The 20,258-nt window shown below is 36.4% G+C and overlaps 1 protein-coding gene across 1 annotated transcript in view; it reads left to right on the top strand.

Moving 5' to 3' along the window:
• Positions 1 to 20,207, top strand: part of LOC121330204 (transmembrane protein 263-like) — a 45,678-nt gene extending 25,471 nt beyond the window's left edge. The window contains exon 3 of the mRNA XM_041276545.1: positions 19,681 to 20,207. Coding sequence (XP_041132479.1) covers positions 19,681 to 19,967 — 287 coding nt within the window. The 3' untranslated portion in view covers positions 19,968 to 20,207. The remainder of the gene's footprint in view (positions 1 to 19,680) is intronic.
• Positions 20,208 to 20,258: the final 51 nt, after the last annotated feature.

The raw sequence follows: 20,258 nt of genomic DNA, 5'->3' as shown, positions 1-20,258 counted from the left end.
ACTTCACAGAGACAGTCCTTAACAAAACATTCCTGCAGGGGTGGATTAGGGGTAGGGTTAGGTTGCAGAACTATCACCAACCACACAACGACCTTGGAAGGAGCAAAACGAACAAAAAAATATATAATGCTTTTTTAAAAGGCTTGGCGTAAGGGCGTCTTTATTTTATTGTCATTTGTTGCCTGTTCGATTTAAGAAATTGGTCATTGTACCCCTAAGGGCTTATGATCATGTGTTTGAGTGTTTTGAGAACAACTACTTGTTGTTTACCAAGGCCTTTGCTCATCAATACAAATGCATGCATGCTGCAGTAGCCTTGTTGGAAGTATTTTCTAATACTGTATATTTTGCCATGTCCATGACTTTGTTGTTAGCAGCCCCTGCTGACTCATGTCTGCTATATATAGTGCCCCATCAATATGCAGAGACCTTTTTCATTAATGTCATTTTATGCACTATTTCTTCCACAGTTATGTAGATGTTTTTAATTTGTAGGGATTGAACGAAGACTCCTATTGCATATCAGTTTGATCCACTCCAGGCTTTACTTTGAGATTATTTAGCCACTTTGTGTAAGTAACAAGCTAGCTGACTAAGTAACAACAAGCTGACTAAATATATTCTCTTGTGAATCTTGGAATGCTCAAATCGCTGTGCAATCTTATTTCCTTTCTGAATTGGCTCCAATATTGAGGAATTATTGCTGCAGACTTTTGTCAAGACCATTTTTAGGTTAGAAATTTTTGGTGGGTTATTGAATGAAAAACAGATATACACTAGCTCCCCAGATCTTACACAACAAAATGGTCTCTTTACAGCAGCAACAGTAACATGAAGCATTATCCTAACAGTTACTGCCTAAGTCTGAAATACTATGCTTTTACATCGGTTAGAAAAAGCACTGGGGGGGGAAAAACAAACAAAAAAACCCACAGACTCTTTGGAATACACCTTGGATATATGCTATCTGTCATGTACTTAAAAATCATTGTCCTTGTAAAAATCCCAAATGAGCTTCCCTTTAGTGTTTTGAAAGGGTAGCCCTTTCTTGATCTCGCTATTTTTCCTATAGCGACTTTTTTTTCCAAAGGAAAAAAAAAAATGGACTAATGTGCTGAACTAGCACAAGAAAGCTATGCATTTAGATCACATCAATGCCTACCAAGCTGTGATCCAAAGCAGCAGAAATATCTGATGTATCTAGCAGGAGGGAATAGCTCCTGCAGTGGCAGAACATTATTTGAAGTTTCTCCAATGGCCTTCTACAATTCTGCCCACTGCTCACAGGGGTGATGTATTTACTGTGACACCACCTCTTCAAGCAGGTTTGCTGTTGAGCTAAATTTAAAGCTGCAGTGTATAAGCTGTTTATTTAGTTATATTCTGCAAATGTAGTTTCAACTATAGAGACACAAGCTCCCCCCATACACACATGCAAACAGACTTGCCCCATTTCATTCTCCTGCAAATACAGTAATTACATCACTTGGGGTGTTGAAGACAGCACGGCTTTATAAAAGATTGTAGATCTTTAGCATAGATGCAGGCATTCGTCCGTTGTGTTGAAAAGGCATTTGTTGCATCATTGTATGCTTGATTTGATGTGCTAAAGAAGTCATTTTAATTAGCTAATTCTAAATGACAAGAGTGCAGACTTGCTTTGCCTGAATTGCTTATCTGCCTGATCATATCCCTAAAGGGGAGCTAATCACTTCCTTTTGGTTCTACTGTAGATGTACAGCATGAATCAGAGTAGATTGTTAGATTGCATTTGTTAAAAAAACAACAAAAAACAAACTACTACTGTTTATTAAATATCAAACAACAAAACCCTATAATATTTTATTTTAATATAATTATTTTGTATTGGTTGAACGCCTTTTGTCAGTGTAAAAATCTTGCATATTGTTCTTTTTTACAAAGGATTCAGCACTTAAGTGACATTTTTAATGTGTATATACTGTAAATACTCTTCTTAAGAGTTAAAGCAATACAACTATCATGCTTGTTGCTTTGTTTGATGCAGAAGTACAGTATGTAACCTCTCAATCGGAAACCACGTCAGTGACAACTGCTCAAGAAAAAAATGCATCTACAGAAAGTGTTCTATAATGTAGATAAAAGCTGCTAACTTTTTTTTTATTCTAAATCTCTGACTTTATTAAATTGCCGTCGAGTGCACCAAGTGCTCAGCAAATCTTAAATTAGATTTAAAACAGCATAATTCTACCGATTTCCTGAAGGAAAATGCAGCAAACATGTCTGAGTTGGCAGATGTAAATATCCCTGGGTGGCAGCATGGGATAGATATTCTCCTCTTTGAGAGTAATGAATACAGTCTTGCTTTTCACCCTTTTGCAAGGTAATAATTTTACCTCAACATTTGCAACCGTGCACCCTTTTCAAATTACTTTTCTTTTTCTTCTGTAATTTTCATTCAGGGCTTAACATATTGCTTCCAAAAAAAAAAAAAAAAAGCTTTCACTAATAAATGACACCAACTGTTTTCCGATCTTGTTAAAAATATCTATATTGTATTCACACGCCTTTGTGTAAATCTGTCCCTAACATATAACAGACACTGATAACTGTTGCAGTCACAATGGACACAGCAGATCTTACAGACATTAATAGAGGGTTTGCAGTAGGTACTTTCGTATCCAAGACTCAGTTTTCCTGAAAGAATTGAAAGCGGATGGAGCATTGACAGTACGGAAAACAGTTACCTGAGCACTGCAGAAGCAATTCTAAGGAAAAGCTGAATAAAATCTTTATGAAAAAAGAAAATAAGATTTTGATACCGGTTTAATATTCAGTACAGTAAAATAATGGTATTTCATTTCAAGAGTATGTGTTAAACCGTATTTGAATAAACCAGGGGGAAGATCAGGAAAATTATTCTTCACAACTGAGCAAAGACTCAAATAGCATGCCAGAGTATTTCACAAAGTAGGAGCATGTTTGCTTTAGATTTCTAGATAAAGGAAGAAAGTCTCATGTGCAAAATCTTAGTTTAGTGAGGAAGTATTCCATCTGAGGCCAGCAGTAGCACTGAGAGAGGGGGTGGCTTACTGGAAGTATTGATAAAAGTTGCATTGTTTTTTGGAATCTGAAAGTCTTGCTGTTACTTGATCTCTTACAGAATGTAAAGTACAGATCATGCCCCAAGGGTAGGTAATGGCTAGGTAGTGGAAATTGATCTATCACAATGGCCATAACAAGGGGACCATCATTTAATTGCTTCTAGCTGTTACTGTATTTGGGAAAAAATATTTCTACTATGATAGCGTTGTGATTACCTATCCATTGAACTGTTACAACGTTTGAAATCAAAGACGTTTAAGGAAGCTTTTAATACACTTCATTGGAACTGGACAAACGCATACTGCTAAAGACACAGATTCAAAAGGATTACTTAACAAAAGCAAAATAACTTTTCAGGTCACCAAAATTAATAGACAAGGAAGTCTATTCACAATGACAAACAAATAAAAAGTAGGACGTGGTTTCAATTGAAAATAGAAATTGATACAGGAGCTGAGAAATAATGCTCGTTCACTGATTGATCTCAGAATTGGTGCAGGAATTAGGGCATGGTGTACATTACTGTATCATTTTCCATATATAATATATTAAATTTGGGAGTCACACAGAATAGATACTCTAAAGCATATAGGTGAAGCAAAGCAGCGGCAGGGTTATGGGTATTATATAGTGTTTAACGTTCTAAATGAGCTACAGTAAAAGGGTCATCTCTTCACAAGCAAGAAGTGAATTGGAAGTATTTTGCAAGCTACCTGCTGTTGCTGAGGATGTGAAAATTATGACCTCTGCTGCTTAATAAATACACATTGTATACATGCCTTATATCATCTTCTGTCCTGTTCTCTCATGTATTAGATTGCATAGCATAAAGCTAGGATATAAAATATACTTGTGTTTACCTATTGATTTTAAAGGCATACATCACATCATCTACATTTTCCTAATATTGAATTTCTTACCTGTTTAAACTCATTACTGTATGTATGTATGTATGTATGTATTATTATTATTATATTATTATTATATTATTATTATATTATGATTAATAATATATAACTAGAATAATAAATATCTAGTACGAGTGGTCAAGACTGATGATAAGTCATATTGTCAATTCTGTTTAGGTCATCATCATGCTCACTAACCATTTGAATAGAAAGGTTTTCTAAAAACTGGTCAAGACTGATTGATAAGTGAGGTGTGGAACCATATTAGCCTTGCACTGTTCCCTGAAGCCTATAGACGAAGTTTTGTGCACTAAAGCCTGTGTGCTGAATTGGACTCCGTTGAATTTGAAGAAAGAGTTAAAGAACCCCTCAGCTTTAAAAATGGAAAACCTGCTATCATTTATAACGCTGAATGGTTACAAAACAGTAATTTATTATTAGGATGATGATGATATTATTGTTTGTTGTTGTTGTTGTTGTTGTTGTTGTTGTTATAATAATAATAATAATAATAATAATAATAATAATAATAATAATAATAATAAAAAAGCCTCCATCGGATTAAGTTTTATGGCTGCAATTAAAAAATAAAATAATACTAAAGTTTAACAAAAGCATCTTCTTGAAATTGACATTCAAAAACCCTTTTCACATCAATCTGGTTTGCAGATGGTCCAGCTTTGCCCGGTTTTGTTCCTTTTCTCCTGCCTTTAGCATTTTGCGTGTTGAATTTTTATCGCCATGAGCCTCCGTGCAGACAGACAGTCTCTGGGACTTCAAAGGGCGGTTTTTGCAATTTATCTCTTGCCGTGTGTGACTTCATTGCAGCCTTGCTGCAGCTGCCCGGGATGTCCTAAGATACGTTTTATTTTGGCCAATCCCCCCCTGCAGCTTATTGCTGTGACCAGTAACATCTACCCTGACTGATAATCTCCCCTGCACATCAAAATGGTTAGGAGAAAGCAAGCTCTGCTCTTTGGTTTATCACCTAATGTGTCCTGCCCGAGAGAAATAAATTGGCATAAAGCTATTATTGGCCTTCAGGCAGGCAAGCGACCTCAGTCTCCCCAGGATCTGTATTGTATGACTGGAGGTCCTTGTGGCCACACAGAAAAAGGTAAATATTCTAGTTTCTGTTTCCAGCTGTTTTCAGACCTAATTTTAATTTGAACATGAAGTCAATCTTCTTTTTGGGGGTTGCATTTAGAATGTTATACTATATACATGGTTTTTAAATGATACATTTAATTTATATATACCCTCTGTTGAAGTATTTGAAGTCATGCAGATTGTACCTGTGGACCAGTAACACCTGCTTACTGTATCTGCTGTGCTGAAATGTGTTGTTTTACAGCTACTGCCTTTTGTACTGCTAATGAAAAATGAAATCCAAGCCCTACTTTACAGAGGGGACATACTGCTCAAAGAAGCCCAGCTCTGTTTTGCTTCCTCTGCCATTCTCTGTGCTCGCACTAATGTGACCAATAAAACACCCAGTGAACTAACACAAAAGCAGGTACTTCATTTAACAAGGTCCCTCAGTGATTAATAATGGTACAAACCCCCAACACTCACCCCTGGGCATGTAAGTGTGTTTATCACATTATCTGCTAGAATACCATAAGCCACATTATTGATTGTGTGCAACAAGGGCAGAAATGTACAAGAAAGTGATCAGTATATACGTGCTGTATTGATTACAGCAATAATGGGAGAAATATTTGCTCAAGTACAGTAGTCAGTACTGTGGGTTGCTCCATAGTAGTACATTAATCCTCAAAATGGCAAACGTACCCTACCTGAATCACCAAGGGCCTTAGCATGAACATTACTGCATGCTATTGACTGGCTGGAGTTACACATGCATTTTCCAATGAACTGGTATTGTAAACTTACAGTAGATCTTATTTACTGTAGTAAACAAAGCTATGTGCTATTTGTCGGACATTAGATAAGAGTTTTGTGCTGTAGTACTGTATGTGTAGTGTTGCAGTCAAGGGTGACTAGCAGCAGGAAGGCAGAATAAACAGTTAAAGAACACTGAATAAATCAGTGCACCCAAGCTATGCTGTCATGATGCAAAGACAGGGGGTACATCCTGCTGCTCCCAGGATGTGGCCAGGGCTGATTGACTATCAATCAGTCAATCAATCAATCAACACCTGGCCGCACTCTGCAGATGGATTTGGAATTTAAAAAATGTTATTCCATAAATTTGCAATTCTTAACTGTAAAGCACCAGCAAATGTAATTTAGTAGAATAGCATTCAGTTAGCTTGAATGTTGGATTTCATCCATTTGGGACCTACTTTTTGAATATTTATAACATTAGCAGTATTGAGTTTTCATCACTGTTATTTTCACTGTCAAAATGTCACCAGTGCAATAGAATTCTACTGGAATGTATTCACCTTTTATTCATACTGTGCACGCTATAAGAATCTATAGTAAGCGGAAGAACATTCTGGGTGTATTGTGTGCTTCAGAAGTCATCATCTTTCAATGTCTCATATAGTACTGCAATGGCAAATTACCAACATGTTTAGATTAAGTCAGATTAAAGGCAAAAAAAAAAAAAAAACTTGCTTTGTACAGGAGTTTAAATGAGGCAGATATTTTTTGTGTACAGAAGAATACATTAGCTTTCAACTATAATTGACATCTATTATTATTATTATTATTATTATTATTATTATTATTATTAACATCTCTAGAAATCTAATTCATCTATTTTACAGCTGTGTTGATTCACAATGTCTGCTTTTTTGTGGCCCTCACTTTCTTTTATATGGAATGTAATACATTTTAATATCTGTTTTGTACCTTATGGATCGTTCAGTAAACAGTAGGGATAGTCTTTCAGTGTTAGTAGGGCTATTGAAAACCATTTTATGCTCACAGTAGTTGCCTTTTGCTTTCAGTCAATCAATACGTTTCGCTCTTGTCTCGGAGAATTCATTAGTTTATAGTTTTCTTCTTAAATGTAGAAGAAGCCCAACTGCTCCACATGTAATATACAACAGTGGGATTTTAACAGGAGCAGACAAATCTGTATATGAATACATTACTTCTCTCATGAATAGGTGACCTTGGTGGTCTTGAAAGCTTTTATAAGATATTCAGCTCATCCTATTAAAAGATAGCACCCCCGCAAAAAAAAAAAAAAAAAAAAAAACTTTGTTGTATTGTTTAAAATCCCAGCTGCTTATACCCATGAATGTGTATCTAATGTTTGTTGCAACTGGCACTAACCTATTTAACCCGCATTTGTTTTTCATATTGTACATCCAGGTCTTTTTAGTATTCTTGATGTTGCAGTTTCACATGGAATAAATGAATGCAATTACATGTATTATTGCAGCCTCGTGCCGACACAGCAAAAGGTTGGGGGGAGTGAGTATTCTCATATATAGAGTGGAAAATCCATTAGCAGCAACTTATAACTACTGCATGAGAATGACATTTCCGCAGTCCACAGAAATATTTTAACTGATATGAATAGATTTATATGAATATTTTAACTTTTTTCTTGATTCTTGAAATGTCATTGTTCTGCAGCTTGCATTTGAGAAAAAAAACAAGTGGCATATACTTGTCAATGTGAAATGAATTGACCTTTTGAAGATGCTTGGTAGATAAAGTACGGTCGAAGAGTGCATATATGTATTTTTTTATTTCAAAAAAAAAATTGGAATTAGTCAAACTGGAACATATTTATACTTGCATGGAGAATATTAATAATTAAGGGCAGGAAACCTTACATAGATGACTATCTACAACATGTCAGTTTGAAGCCACCCAGGTATCCTCAGAGCATTTGGTAGTACAAACGCAAACACTTAAAATTCAGACCGGCTTTTAAATACTTTGCTCTCTATCTGGGACCATACTGTGGACCACCATTCCATTTCACTGATATTATACGCTGCATGTCTGGAATATATTCCTGTCAGTGTCTCTGTTGAAGATCTAACGACTGTGTACAGTACATGCATGCATGTGGATTTACATTAAAATATATTACAAAAAATATTTTTAACGTAAGCGGATGTCTTTCTGCTGTTTAATTCATAAATGTATGTACCAAAATGTAGAGTTAGGGAGTTCTTGCTATGAATCAGTATTTGTATAGTTGACAGAAGTTTATGTTGGCATTTTTCTCCACTTTTACAGTTTCTTCTTCCAATCACCTTCTTGCTGATTCAGAGGCTCCAGAAAGTTCCCTGATTTTAGCGGTTCATCTGCAGTTATATGCTTCATACTTATTCTTCAGACATACAGACACATGAACTAATGCAAATTTCAAAAGCAAGCACTACAAACATCTGGTAGTGCTATTACTACCCTTTACTGTAGTCGGCAAGATGCTGGAACCATGTTCTTCAATTAAATAGTATGCAATGAAACTGGAATACAGATAATGTTGTGCAGCCTTTACATTTGTATTACATCATTGTGTTTTCTCCTTTTTATAAGATCTGAAACTTTTGGGGTCTGTAGTCAAGTTATTGTGTTGAAGTTCATCTTTACTTGTAGTGGATAGATAGATAGATAGATAGATAGATATATATGTTGTGTGTATATATATATATATATATATATATATATATATATATATATATATATATAGCTTTTTATTAAACATTTTTTAAGAATCTTCTGTTATAAAGTAACACTTTTTCACCCAGCCATTTTCTTTGTGAAGGTATTCCTGCATTGCTGCATTTATAATTTGACATCATTTTTTTTTTTTTTCATACTGCCTGTTTTTCCCCCAGTTGATCCAAGTAGTCACCAGGGTAGATATCTGCATTAGAAGTTCTGATTTTCCACATAGAGGAGGTGGTGACTTGTCAAAATGAATGATGAACATGCATTTTTTTCTCCTTAGTCAACAAGCAACTCCCAAAGAACTGTATTCCCTCTGTATACCTCCCTGCTCTTCCCTAACCAGCCTTGACTGATGATCACTGGGAACACGAAGGGGGCTTGGGGCTGAATCGTACTGGGAGCTGACACCGGTGTTATTGAAATTTTCATTTTGTTCCACGCTTCGGGGTATTGCAGCTCAAGAGTGACTCAATGACCCTCTCCAACACCCGGGAGGCACTAACTGCATTAATGATTATATATATAATGTATAATATATATATATATATATATATATATATATATATATATATATATTTTCTGACTGCTTCTTAATGAAATACAGTAGAGACAAAAGAGCTGATTTGTTTCAGTATGTCACCAGCAATATTGGGGATAGTTGTATTCATATTTTAAATGTACAATGTACAGTACTGTAGTTTTTTAGTAGAAAATAAATTACAATTGGTTATTAATTTACAGTATGTAAGGGAAGTATTGTAACACTTTAGCTACTGCTCCTGCATGTCTCCAGAACACAGTATATTTACATGCTTGGCAGGCTATAATATATGTTAGTTACATATGTTGTCCTATATAAAGATTTTACAATAATGTTTAAAAGACTACATCCTAAACATTTACCTACAGTATGTTCTGGAGACATTCTGTTGTTTCTGTACAATCACAGCTTGTTATTTAGGGCTCCTGAAAGTGAATCTCTGGGGTTGGTTTAAAGGCAATGTAGGCTACTGCAAGATTTACCTTTTGAATAAGAGGCTTGAAGAAGCACGAATGTCTTCTATCTACTGGTAATTATATATGGGATAGCAGTGGGGTATCACAGCAGCAGAGAGAATGGGTCGTGTTTATGGATTTTTAGTTGAAAACTAATGTCACTAGTTTTACAACATTTTTTGTTGTAAAACTTTACTGGAGAAAATGGCAAATCCTCATTCGACAAGCAAGCAATGTCAGATTAGCTGGTGTGTCTGTCTTGTAGTCCCTCATTTAATTCATGTTCTGCGGGTTCTTGTAACCCAAGTAACGCACTCGGACATGCATTCTCTCGGCATGGGGGGCCCCCAGTTTTTTTGCAGAAAAGATCATTAATAACAGACTTGATGCATTTCCTTAATGATTGTAATTATGGCCATTGGTATTCATATTACCCTTGCCCGGTTGGTGAGAGCACTTCCTATGGGGTGAAAGGCATCGAGTAAGACAGTGGGAGTTAATTGATGACATCCCGTTAGCACATATCTCAATCACCTTTTGTACTCCAGAAGGCAGGCCCGTATTCATCAGGGGCTCATTTCACCTGTTAGCAGTACAGGCACGGAGATGCTCTGTCCGTCTCCTTGGTCACATAGCTCAAGTCAGGAGCTATTACAGTTGACTTATGAGCCAGGCCTACACCACAAACATTTGTTTGTGCTCGTTGCAATTACACTTTCACGAGCTCCGTGGGGAGGCTCAGCGCCAGTCTTCCTCTGTATGGGCTTCCCAGTAGAGGCAGCGCAAATCCAGTGATAAATGTTGCAGCAGCAGAGCAGAAAATCATCTACTTTATGTTTTTATTTTGATGTATTTTGAGAATGGCTTTCGGTGACAGCCATGGCAAAGTTATACACAGTGCGTCACAATCTTTTTATTGTTTTATTCTTGGAGGCTGCAGCACAGGAAAGGTGCTTTTACCTGTAAAAATGTTTTTAATAAATGATACACAAATAACAATAGTTTATAACATGACATTAAAGGAGTGCTAATCAAATTTGTTAAATTAATTTCTTACCTCTTTTTCCTCTTGGCCAACCAAAAGGGATTTAGATTCGAGAAATAAACGGTTGGATTTTGATCTGCAGTGTTACAGCTGTAAAACAATAGCAGCACTTTTCACATTGTTGTCATTGGTTGATAGATGAGCTGTCAGAGGTTTATTTTATGGCTAAAACTTGGTGACAGTCATTCTCCATTTTCAGTAAGCACACTTGTATTGCAAATTATCATTCTCCCAAGAGAGTAGGAAACTTTTTACCAGGGAGCTTATTCATATCTCGATGCTTGCTTCTCATAGTCGACCTTGACCCAGGGAAGTGACCCAGTTTGTGTGTTTTGAAGTAATCAACACCTCTTTATTTTCCAAGTGGGCACAAAGTTCAGTGTAGATTTTGATTGCTTTCTTCCATTTTTTTCGGTGCGTTTTTTAACTGTAGCCTTGTTTTGTGTAACCCGTGATAGCGCCAAGCAAACATGGATTCGTTGCTGTTTATCAAATAGAAATACGGTAGGAAGTCCATGTACTTCATTCCAAAGGGTTCAAAGATGATATGTTGCTTTTTTTATAGGGTATGATACAGTTGTACCTCATGTTAAAATGAAACTAGACTTGAAAACAAATGGTGTTGTAATCATTTGAATAAATTGCTGTCATGAGGATCTTAGAATCCTCAAGGTGTAAAAAAAGTGTAAAATTAATTTAAAAAAATATACACACACACACACTCACATATATGCATTAGAAATACTATTGTCTACAGTCGACAATGGGAAAACCAAAGTGATAGCTTGAAATTATCATTGGGGTACCAAACTATTAAAAAACCTTTGGTAAGTTTTAGTGAGAAGACCCTTAACCCTTCAATGACCAGGTGTTTTGGGAGTTTTTGGATAGCCCAGTAGTAGTCCTTTTAAAAGGGTTGAAAAGAGTGTTGCAATTATCTGAGGTTATTGTGTAAGAATCAATAATTAGCACCTCCTCAGCAGGACTGAACACCTCTAGTATTTTTTATATAAATGGAACCAAGCAGATAGACTACAGCAGAGTGAAGCTTGAAAGAACAAGAGTCATCACCTTAACATTTACCATTCTTAATGATGCCTTTAATAATTAAGAAGAGGAGTGAGACCTTGTTGGATTTGAATTGTTAAACAGGACCCCGACTATGTCTTTTGTGTCTTGCTCTATTTGTCTGCTGTCAGGAAGATGCATTGCACAGCAGCGGAGATAACAAATGGGACTGTCATACAACTGCTCCGGGGTCATGCTTGTGATGTACTGTAAAGATAAAAGCAGGAACTTGATGATGAGCATGGACAGAGATAAACTATACATACAAGAGAATGGAAATCACAGCAGCAGCACTAGCAATTCAGCAGTTGCAAATAATTGTTTGTATAATAATAAAACAAATCCTTATGATTCCTCAGTGCCATTTTTTGCCATTTTCCAACCCTTGTTTAAATTGATTGAGCTCCTCACACACATCCTCAACACAGAAGAAGATATCATTTTCTACTGTTCAAGTGTTTCCTTTTTCCACAAAACAGTTTCCCTGACGCTTGTTATAGAAAAGTGGGATTGCCCATTGTTGTCTGTTTACTGCAGTACTACAGGTGGCTCATACACAAGATTGATTAAAGGATAAATCATTTTATTAAAAAAAAAAAAAAATTATTGTTTGTAACCTTCCCCTGGAATATTTTTGTCAATCAATAATATTAACTGTTTTGTGTCTTTTTTCGGGCCCCTTACGTACATACCTTATTAAAAGGTGAATAAATAGGGGGAAAAAAACAAACTTAAAGGATCGATGAAAAACACATAGTAAATAAAATAAATAAATGTACTTTCTACTGCAAAGAAAACTCCCTGTGTGATTCAAACATAAAACAGGCAGGAAATCCATTTGCTTTAATCATGATAATCGCCTTGCATTTTGGGAATGTGTTTTTTTAAATGTATTTATTTTATTTATATCCAGCAATTTGCCTCAGAGAATATTTAAAAATAATGGCTCACTTTTATCAGCAATTATGTAATGGTTCATTAAACCTCACAAAAATAGATTATTTCTCTTCTGGTTTAAACACAGATTGTGCATGCACAGCCATATGCAGAATGGTATGCTAGGCCTCCTTATACATACATACATACATACATTTATATTCTCTTGTTTTCTTGACCAACTCCCCCAATATATCTGGGTCTGTTCAATTGCTGTAAACAGTGGCAGATCTAAAATTGTGCCAAACCTGGCATTTTACTTACTTTCAAAGGTGGTTAGATCCACCAACATTAGGATCAAACGATTTTAAACGAATTGTGGGTATTTTCAAATACAACTTTTATTCTGCTTTTTAAATAACAAATACATTCTCCCTTGAACTGGACTTTGGCAGGTTTGTTCATCTTTTTTTAGTAACATTAAATTTCTTATGAGTAATATGTTCAACATGCTGAAATGGTGGGCGTAACCTTTTTTTTGTTTTCTGTACCTGCATATTGTTATTCGTCCCATAAAATCACAGAGCATTCATGCAAGACCTGGCTATTGATAAGAGGTAGGTGTTCTATCACAGCCTGGCCTAGTGTGAAATCACATTGTATTATACCCTAATAAATACTGAGTTATTATCGATGTAGCTGTGAAGATGTAATAACTCACATTCATTTCACACTTTTATTGTGAGGTGCAATCCATTTTCTAGCTGTAAATCGATAAAAACAAGTGTTTATTACGAAAAAAATAGTAACTGGAATGACAAATTATAAAAGTTCAGATAAATTGTTCCTAAATAAATAATCTCATGAGGATTCCAATTTCCTTTTACCGTGAATTTTAATATAAAAGTAATTTTTGTGTGGACCACAGTTTGCAAAAAAAAAAAAAAAAAAGATATCACAGAACAAGCTCTAAGGACAAAAGGCATGTGTTTTAAATTAATTCCATTCAGAATTTCCATTTATGAAAGCATTAAACCAAAATGGAATGCCTTTCTTTTTAAAAATAATAAATATCTAATGCTGGCACAATGACACCTCTGCCTGTAGGTATTTTATTCAGGTGCAAAATCTGAGAATTCCTTAATGACAAGGAAGTGCACTGAAACCAATCCTGGCATTGCAAAGGTGAGGGCTGAATATTCCATAACATGCAGGTCTATTAATGCTATGATGTACGAAAATGTAATCTCTGACGAAATTAACATAACAGTAACCATGAAGTTCCCTTTTTCATTTCATTGTGACCTGTGCACTGTAGAAAAGGTCCTCACGTATTGTAAATATTTGAATTTTTTTTTTTTTTTAATTTATTTTTAAATCAGCGGTGTATCTGATTATACCCAAATGCAATCTGAAAAATCTATAGGAGGCCTTGTCTTAAAGTTTCATGTCATGAATGAGGACATACAAAATCCAGATTGTGAACTTCTATAGAACACTGTATATTAAGGTCTTATTAATAACCAGATAAGTAATCCTTTTATATGCGAGTTTGACAAAAAGAAAAAGAAAACATTTCCTACCGTGCACCAGACTCTTTCTGTTCATGATTGCCCTGTGGGTGCCATGCCTTGTTGTTTTTGACTGTTGAGAATTCTTGCTGGTTTGAAGATTAGGCTTTTGGCAGCCCAAGAGGAGCAGTCAGAGGGTACTCTGATGGCAACCCAACAGACACATTTTGTGATCCATAATTCTTGGCACAGCATTCTAACTAAGAGCTTCAATGCATGGGTCAACAAGTAAAGACTAGGCTTGTTATCAGAATTTGGACAGCAGAATTCCGAACCCTAGTATCTGTTTGATTTTGGGCTGGCCAGCAAACAAAGTATCACATTAAACAAGCCTCAGATAAAGACAGTCATGAAATACCACAAAGATGGAAAACCAGGCTGTTGGAGCCCTGAAATGGACATAGCTATGAGCACTCAAGTGCCATTTGATGTTGGGATCCCGTTTGGGTAAAGTGGCTTTTTGACATTCAACTGTAGGAAGTTGTGGTTCAGTTTTATAAAACTCTGCAACAACAAACGGCTGTGGATTATGTATTTTAGAAAGCATGTCACCACAGTGCACACAACACACCACTCTGCTGGTCACTAAATAAGAGGTGTTGTATGGTAGACTTATCAGTTCAATTAAACTACCAAAGTTTGTCACTATTCTTAAAACTTTCCTAAATTTAAATAATTTTGCATATTTTTGTAATAAGCATCCATTGTGGTCATCTATTTGTGTTTTCAAATGCTAGTGTGCATTAAAATATTTTCAGGTTAACAAAAGGGCACATTGTGAGGAAAATCAGATGGTGAGAGCGAAGGGGTAGAGTTTGTCATGCAGCAGTGGGTTAGGTAATAGGTGCAGTACCACAATTTTCAAATTATAACCTGCACACATTTTTGAAAACTTGTTGTCCAATGGAAAAATGCTTGAAAAATCCAGTTGTTATTCAACCTGACTCATCGCTGCAATCCCTGAACTAACTCGGGCCCGTGATGCAGCTATATCCTGAATGCTGTAAATCCTGAAAAAATCCTGAGAGTCATAACCATGGCTGTAGTAATCCCATTGTGCCACTGGTACAGACGCACCGGTACGTACGGGGTATATTAGTCATGCCCCCCCCCCCCCCCCCCCCCCGGTATATTAGTCATGCCCCCCCCCCCCCCCCGGGAAAAAGGTCAAGGCCCCCATAAATCATACCCCCGGGGGGGGAAAAATTCCCCCGTTTGTATGGACCTAGAAAAGTTCACGCATAAAACGTTTTTTTACAGTCATGCATTCATTTCAAATCAAGGATTTACTTCTGTATAGATTAAGTATTTTTCTATTTTGTTAGACAGAGACTCTTGAACCAGACATCATAAAAACATTTTTGAAAAACTGGCAAAATACTTTTTTCCTCCCTGCACATTACTTCTTGAGGTTAAAAATGTGAATACTTAAAAATGTGTAACATGCAAACTCAGGAACTATTAGGAACAATCCATGAACTGATGATGAGATGTAACCTACAAGATAGCAAGGTAAAGTGTATGTAGATTTGTATCCTTTCCAGTTACTGTACTAGTCTCTTCTGAGTTTTACTGTAATGAAACACAATCAGAAAATGTTATTGTAGGAAGAGAGCCACCTTCTGTGAAGGATCGTCCCTGCTGTACATCTTCAGAGTATTATAATTGTCTGTAGGAATGCCATTTTGAATGCAATATGCCTGAAGGAGGCTATTCTCAGATTTCATCCAGAAGCTATCAGCATCTTATCAGCAGTGTCAATAGAAATTTTCAGAACATTTCACAAAAACCTGCAGGGAGTATTGGATCCTGGAGGGATACCCCCAACATTGAATACAAGTATCCTTTTCCAATCTCCCATCTTTTGTAATGCTGCACACATCACAAATTACAGACAGTCAGTTCTCCAGCCTCAACTACTGATACAAAATGATGAAAAATAAAGGTAAAACAACAACCAACTCTGTGCCTGAAGCCTGAGGAAGACAAGCTGTTGGAGCAGTACATGAAGGAGTATATGACGAAAAATGTAGACTGTTATAAATACTGTAATAGTGACATAGATAGGCACAAAAGACAAGTAAATAATTACTGACAGTGAGTCTAAATATTTGTGACATTACCGGTGTTGGCAGTAGCACACAATACCTCTGTCACTGTGGATTAACTCAACTTACCCCCCCCCCCCCCCCCCCCATAAGTATCTAAATAATTCATCAAGCAAAAAATACCTTGTTATCAGTAACTATAGTTACTGAAACATGCATCATAGCTTGCTGACTCGGCATCTAAAGAAGGTATTAACACATGTTTGTGATTTATGATATTTCCAATGAAATAACTTCCCTTTCCCATTTAGTTAGTGAGGGGCAAAACTAATTGGTTCAGGACAGTTTTGTTTTTGTTTTCTTTGTAGGTGAAAGCTACAGAATATTCCTCCACTAACATTCTGACCAAAATGTATTATAAAAAAATATAATAATTCAGATCTGCGTGTCATGCCTGAAAACTTCTGTGACAGTACTGTTAACAACCTCTGATCTTGTGAAACGGCAGTAAATAAAACTTGACTACAGCTTCAAAGTGACTACTTCAGTATTACTGGTGATGTAAGGGTTTCTTTTTTTTATCTTTCTTTTGTGTATGAACAGCACGTTATTACTTTTTAAATGAAAGCCCCCGGACAACAGTAAGATGTTCATCCATTCTTCTGAAGCACCCTGTAATACTGATTCCCTTCCCTTGAGGAAATCAATCTCAATTTCCCCGGGATAAATCAAGTATACCGTTGTGCTTTTTTTCTGTCTTCTAGACTTGATACAGGAGAAAAGAAGTGGTGAACGAAGCACTTAAGCACAAAATTGACCTGCGAAAGAGATCGTGGTAGGAAGACTGGTCGTGCAAGGCCAGATCATTGATTAAATTGGAGGACAGAACTGAACAAGAATGTTAATGTGCTTGAATCTGTGTTTCACAGTTTCTGAATAAACCTTCCTCAATCCTCAGGTTCTCAATTGGGTTAGATTTTTATTGTTGAAACAATATTTTCAAGCCCTAATGTACTTGGATCACCTTGGGGACCTCATTACTGTATTTATTATTATTATTATTATTATTATTATTATTATTATTATTATTATTAAAGTAATAATAAGTATTACAGTAATTACAAACACATATCATGCATTTACTTTATAGAAAAGATAACTGCAATAGGTACTCACCCTAAGCTTGTGAAAGGCAAACCATGACATTTAAGCGGACTGATTTGAATGAAAACATGTTGTTAATAGATTTTATTGAAGCATGCAAACTAAACATTGCAGTGGAAGACCTTTCCAGTTCAGTACGGCTGTGTTATCTATCGAAGGCAGAACTCCCAAGCTTGTTAAACAGTGAAACCACAATTGTAATATTTCATTGGCTGGTCTTGTGAGTTAAATATTAGTTACAGTACAGTAATTCTTTCACATTGCAGTAGAACCGAATGCCTTTCCCCTAAAGTGTGTTTATCTGCCCAGTTCTTTTATAGGTCAGTTAAGCTAAATTGTTTCACAGGATTGGCTTATAAATCTGCCCTACCAGCAAAATCTTTCAAACGAGTAATAGTCACCACAAGCACTGTACAGGATCACAGCCCATGTCTGGAGGAATTGATATCCTCTGCCTGATCACTTGCATGTTCAATATAACTGACCCTATTACAATATGTTATCAACATTTCCTCAGGAGATTTGTTCTTGGGCAAGCCATGGTGCGAAATGATTGTTGTTTTAAAACAATACTGGAGACGGTGCCAAAGCTACTGTTACATTTCCAAAGACGATTACTCAAAAAAAAAAAAAGAGAAAGTACACAAATACTTACGTGTGTTTATTTATTTGTAAAACGCAGAAGGAATACAAAATATTCATATTTCTCTGTGAACTAAAATATGTATGAGAATGTTATGGCTGTTGCAGTGTTTTTTCTTCGCAGTTGTAACAGCATACCAAAATAAAAAAAAAAATAAGATTGTTTAAAGCCATGTGCACAAGGTGATGTAGGGATTGTCATCATTTAGGATTCAATGTTTTTACTAATTGAGTCAGATGTTGTTATCCTTTTTGAGTTTTACTTTCAAATGGGGCCATTCCAACTGTGGTAGATGCAGTATGTCTTAGCTGCTGTTTTGCATGCAGAAACTGTGCTTGGCTGTTTTTTGGAAGCTGTCAAGAAACTGAAAATGTGTTTGGGGGTGGGGATGTATTTTTTTAATATAGGTCATGTGAAGTGTTTAAACTTGTATGGTGCCTGGCTAGGCAAAGTAGCTGATAAATGTATGATGTGGTCATAGCAGACAGGCACAGTGAAAATGCAACATTATGTCGCATTATGCAGCTTCTCCCAGGGAACCCATTTATCATTACTTTTAGAGTTTTGCAGATGGGGAAATTGAGGAGGGTGTGTGTGTGTGTGATGAACTGCTAGCTTCACAATCTGAAATCAATGATTCTATTTGTAAAGCAGGCTTGTGCATCCAGGCTTGTGTGGGTGGGGGGGTTGTCGGCATCTTAAATAGTCATTCATTTTTGTTTCTCGCTAAGATAAGTAAACATCAAGAAAAAAAGGTCTTCCAGAGGATAACATTTGAATCTCATCAGGTTTAAATTCCACTCACTCATTAATGAATGCATGCTTATTTTCTGAAATACGTTCCAGTATTTATAGAATATAGATGGTGTGCTGTGTGAAGGGGGGATCATCTGTGCATACTGCCCTGATGATTGGGAGATTGGGAGACTTTCATTCCAGTAACTGGTTTTAAAGCTGTTTTTCAGTTGCTAACATCTCATCTTGTTATAGTAATAGGTTCAAATTGTAAATCTGTATATTTTTTTAAACTGTGTGTATGAGTAGTAATGTCTGTACAACACAGAATTACTGTTTGATAAAATGCAGTGGCACACACAGACCGGTAATACCTCATACCCCAGAGGCCTGCAAGTGAATGCTAGGCTATTCATTGTACTCTCTGGGTCAGCCAAGGTAAAGCATGCCTTTCAGACATCTCCTTTACAGTAGCCCAAGAACATTAAGGTTAAAAGGGATCTTTCAATAGACTGTAAGGAAATGTATATCTAAATATGTTCTTCAGGTCCCCCTTCAGTGTTTGCAAGAAACACATTACTACGTTTTTGCTGTATCTGGTGTTGTCCCATATCCCAACAAATACAGACAACATGGGACACAGCAATAGGAACGTAATGCACTTCTTGTAAACTTTGTAGGGTATTGTGTAACACATTAAAGGGATTTTCAGAAATTGTTTCGTTGTTAATTCAGCTTGGGCGTTTAACCACTGCATGTATATTTTTGTTTTCATCATCTGGCTAAGATTCCTATTTCCAGGTACTCCAAAATAGTTTTGTTTTTATTCAGCAAAATGATTACCAGTATTTACCAGCTTTCAGAAGCAGCTGTTTTACAAGGAACAATATTCTGCACCAAGTAAAATAATAAATGTGTGCTTATGTTACAGATTCTGACAAAGACCACCCAAAAGCAGAGTCTGGAGTGATCTGGAGAGTAACGGGAGGCCTCTTCAATATGACCCGGGGAGCTGTGGGAGCCACTCTAGGTGGGGTTGCCTGGGTTGGCATCAAAAGCTATGAGCTCACCAAGACAGCAGTGACGAGCGTGCCTGCAGCGGGCGTCGGTTTGGTGAAAGGAAGCGTCTCCGTGGTAACTGGAGGAGTTGGGGCTGTGGGCTCCGCTGTCGCCAGCAAAGTTCCCTTCACACCAAAGAAGAAGGACAAGTGTGATTAAGTCATGTGTGCTGTAATCTGTGTTTCTTTATTTTTGGTTACATTTTGGATACACCTCTGTAAAGCTGACAGTGATAGTACCAGGATAGGTACTGACTGAGAAAGTGACCAGCAGGATGTATTAGCTTTCTTTAAACATAGTCCACCCCTGCAGTGCTCTTGTCATTTCACCATAAAAAAAAACAAGATCTACTTTCTTGCTTATAAGCATGTTCAGATGGAAACAAAAATAAAATAAAATCTGTAGCAGACACACCCAATGGCCCAACACAGTGCATAAGTTTTGCTAAGT

The sequence above is a fragment of the Polyodon spathula genome, chromosome 17, assembly GCF_017654505.1.
Source record: "Polyodon spathula isolate WHYD16114869_AA chromosome 17, ASM1765450v1, whole genome shotgun sequence".
Lineage (NCBI taxonomy): Eukaryota > Metazoa > Chordata > Actinopteri > Acipenseriformes > Polyodontidae > Polyodon > Polyodon spathula.
This window is presented reverse-complemented; position numbering and strand designations above follow the sequence as displayed.